Source organism: Mus caroli, chromosome 9 (assembly GCF_900094665.2).
Source record: "Mus caroli chromosome 9, CAROLI_EIJ_v1.1, whole genome shotgun sequence".
NCBI classification, from domain to species: domain Eukaryota; kingdom Metazoa; phylum Chordata; class Mammalia; order Rodentia; family Muridae; genus Mus; species Mus caroli.
In genome coordinates this window covers 91499320-91502610 of record NC_034578.1, presented here as the reverse complement: position 1 = coordinate 91502610, position 3291 = coordinate 91499320, and the positions used below count along the sequence as shown (strand labels likewise).

Below are 3291 nucleotides of genomic sequence, written 5' to 3'. Positions count from 1 at the left end.
TTTTTTTTTTTTCCCTAACTTATTGTTCTTTATGACTCAGCTTGATAGCAAATTTTGTTTTTGCTTTTTTTTCTTTTTCATTTCTTTTCCTATGTATTCTTTCTTTGAAACTGATCTTGTCACGGTCAACAACTGCCTTTTCTTCTCTCTATACCCAATGGGCAGTTTTCAATTCTTAAATTACTACAGGTGTAATCAGCATTTAGTTCAGATCACTAAGATACAGCTTCTCCATATGTTGGTCTTCTAGAACACCACATTCTCCTCCCATAGCTGGCAGCTTGTTGTTTTGTCTGCTTGCTGCATCTTTAACTATTCCATAACTTCTCATCCCAGGACCAAAGACTAGAATACCCCATCTCCTTTTCTGAAACAGTCTTGATAACTTGGCCTCAGATAACTTAGCTACAGCAATCCTCCTATGCATTCTGAGAACATACCAAAATATCTAACGAAGCAACCAATATCAAAAAATGGGGGGGGGGCATAATAAATGTACAAAACCAAAAAAACTAACTTAAAAATTTTTATAAAATCCAGGGCAAAGTTGTTTGTTTGTTTGTTTGTTTGTTTTGTTGTTGTTGTTGTTGGATATATGTTCTCTGAATCTTTTCAAATTTTTATTTTATTTATTTTTTGAGAAAGGGTCTCAATATATATCCCTGGCTGGCCTGGACCTCTTCAGGTAGGTCAGGCTTATCTTGAACTTATAGAGATCTGCCTGCCTCTGACTCCTGGATACTGGGATTAAAAGCACTTATTTTTATTTAAAACTTAAAATTCATGAGACAGTCCAAGACATGGGCTCACTATGTAAACTAGACTGCACTGCAATTGGCTAGTCANAGATTTGTGGTGATCTTCCCATTCCGTCACTCCAACGCTCAAATTAATGGTGTGTGCCACCATTTCTGGCTCCCAAGTCATAAGTCATGTTTTATAAATGCAGTGGAACAACCTAGATGTTTCAAGCAAATTTCTTAAATACATTCATATTGAGTATCATTGGATCACTGCAAAGAATGAACTAAATATATGTTACTGACACAGAAAATTACCCAAGATATACCATTAGACACAAGAAAATCAAACTGAAGATCATAAATAATATTTCACATGATTTAGCATAAGGGACATTTTATTTGTGTATATATTAAGCATTTAAGTATTTATAATATATTAAATACTTTTAAAAAAGAATAGATACTTTAAAATTATTTTTAAGTTTGTAACAATGTGATGGGTTTCATTATGGCATTTTGATATTTACATCATATTTTGTTCTTATTCATTCAAGAAAATATAATGTGTTCTCTAAAATACTTATTTTGAATCTGTATCACTTAGATGATAAAGGTGATTGTTAAGTATTTTACAAGTATGGAATTGATAGTTTTCTTACAAGCATTTAATACTGCAAAGTCAGTAATGGCTATGACAAGTGAGCATGCTTACCTGAATAGCATAAGCAGCTGAATCTTGTGCTCGGCTGTTATCAGCATATGCAAGGTAAGCTCTTGTTAGCTCCATTAGCAATCCATAGGCAAAGCTTAAATCTTCTACTCCAGTCTTAACATAAGCAAAACCAAAAAAAATTAATTCAAGAACTGACATAAATTTTCTTCAGGTGTTGCTGTGCTACCCACAGTGAGTTTAGAAATAGGAGAGGAGAGTGAAGTCAAACTGAGCTGGTATGGCAAATAAATAAATAAACAAATAAATTCAAAGCTAAGAAGTCAAATGCTGCATCTTCTTAGCATGATATAAAATTGTATCAAAATCATTCAACTTTTGAATAGGTAGGTCAGTTTATGTTTTAACAGGCAGAAAACAAACTGTAAGGCCACCAAGATGGCTCAGTGGGTCAAGGTGCTAGCATGTACAACTGGTGACCTAAGTTCAAGCCTCAGAACTCATCTAAAGATGGAAGTAAACTAACTTCTCTATCTATGCTATATCTTGTTGTTCTCTGACCTCCACTTATGTACAATGGCACACATGCACGCGTGCACACACGTACACAATAATAAAATTTAAAAAGCAAACTGTATTCATAGCAGTTCCTAAACTACACTTTGTAAACCTTCTGAGTTGCTTTACAGAATTAGTTACTCCAAGGTAATTTCAACATTCTTTCCACTCAGATTCACCAGGTACACATCAAACTTTTCCTTTTTGATTGGTGATCTATCTCAGTAGAAGAGCACTTGCCTAGTAGCAAGGCCCTGAATTCAATCCCTACCATTGAAAACAATGAACAAGCCCACACATACACACACTCAAGCAAGCAAGCAAGCAAGCAAGCAAGCAAAAAGCACACATTGTTAACATGGATTTCCTTAAAATAAATACATTACTAGAATATCCTAAGAAACTAGTTTTCTATGGAAACACTAGCAATTATGTTTAAGTGTTAATCTTTAGATAACTAATTAGGCCTTAACTATTATGATAATTAGATTACTAAGCTTTGTTTCCAAAANCAGAAAACATTAGATTGGGCTCAAAGTANTGCTTTTGGCAAAAGAGTTCCATATCAGTATTTAATTAGTAATAAAAGCTATTTAAAATGTCTGATTGTGTAAATGGAATATATAAAACTCAATTCAGGAAGAAAGATTACTCAGCAGTTAAGAGTACTGGATGCTTTTGCTGAGGATCTGGGTTCAATATCCAGTACCCACATGAGAGCTGTCTTCAATTCTAGTTCCAGGGGATCCTTCTTCTGGCCTCTGTAGACACTAGGCAGGCACGTGGCACACAGACATATATTCAGATAAAACCCTCATATACAAGAAACAAAATAAAACAACAACAACAACAACAACAAAAAACAACAGAAAAAATAACTTAGAGAAATAGTATCACTCAAAATTACCATTACTTACCACAAATGTAAAATCTTTTCCTTGAGTTTCTGCTGTTGAGAAATCCAATCGTCCTGGGTCTATTGCCCCCAGTTCTCCTAAACATTCCCCACAGAGTAAGCGAGCTTGAGAGTTTGCATCTTGGCAGCCTTTCAAAATTACCGTCACAAGCTGGGAGATAACGGGCTCCACTGTTTCACTATCAGTTGCATATTTTATCAGTTTTTCCTTAAATAAAAGTAGAAAGTTTATATAGAACTCTTACAGCATGTTTTTCTAAGTTGGAGAGCTTAAAAATATTAATACAAACAAAATTAAATTCCTATACTTCAATCTTTTCAATTAGTTTTTGATGACTTTATATAGTATACCTCACAGTATGTTTTGCAGTAGTAGTATGTGCTCTTGTTAAGACATCTCTCTT

General features: G+C 34.1%; 1 protein-coding gene across 1 annotated transcript in view; it reads right to left on the bottom strand.

The window, feature by feature from the left end:
• Atr (ATR serine/threonine kinase) overlaps positions 1 to 3291 on the bottom strand; it is a 92243-nt gene that overhangs the window by 51861 nt on the left and 37091 nt on the right. The window contains exons 21-22 of the mRNA XM_029481984.1: positions 2889 to 3095; positions 1431 to 1569 (exon numbers count right to left, since the gene is read on the bottom strand). Coding sequence (XP_029337844.1) covers positions 1431 to 1569; positions 2889 to 3095 — 346 coding nt within the window. The remainder of the gene's footprint in view (positions 1 to 1430; positions 1570 to 2888; positions 3096 to 3291) is intronic.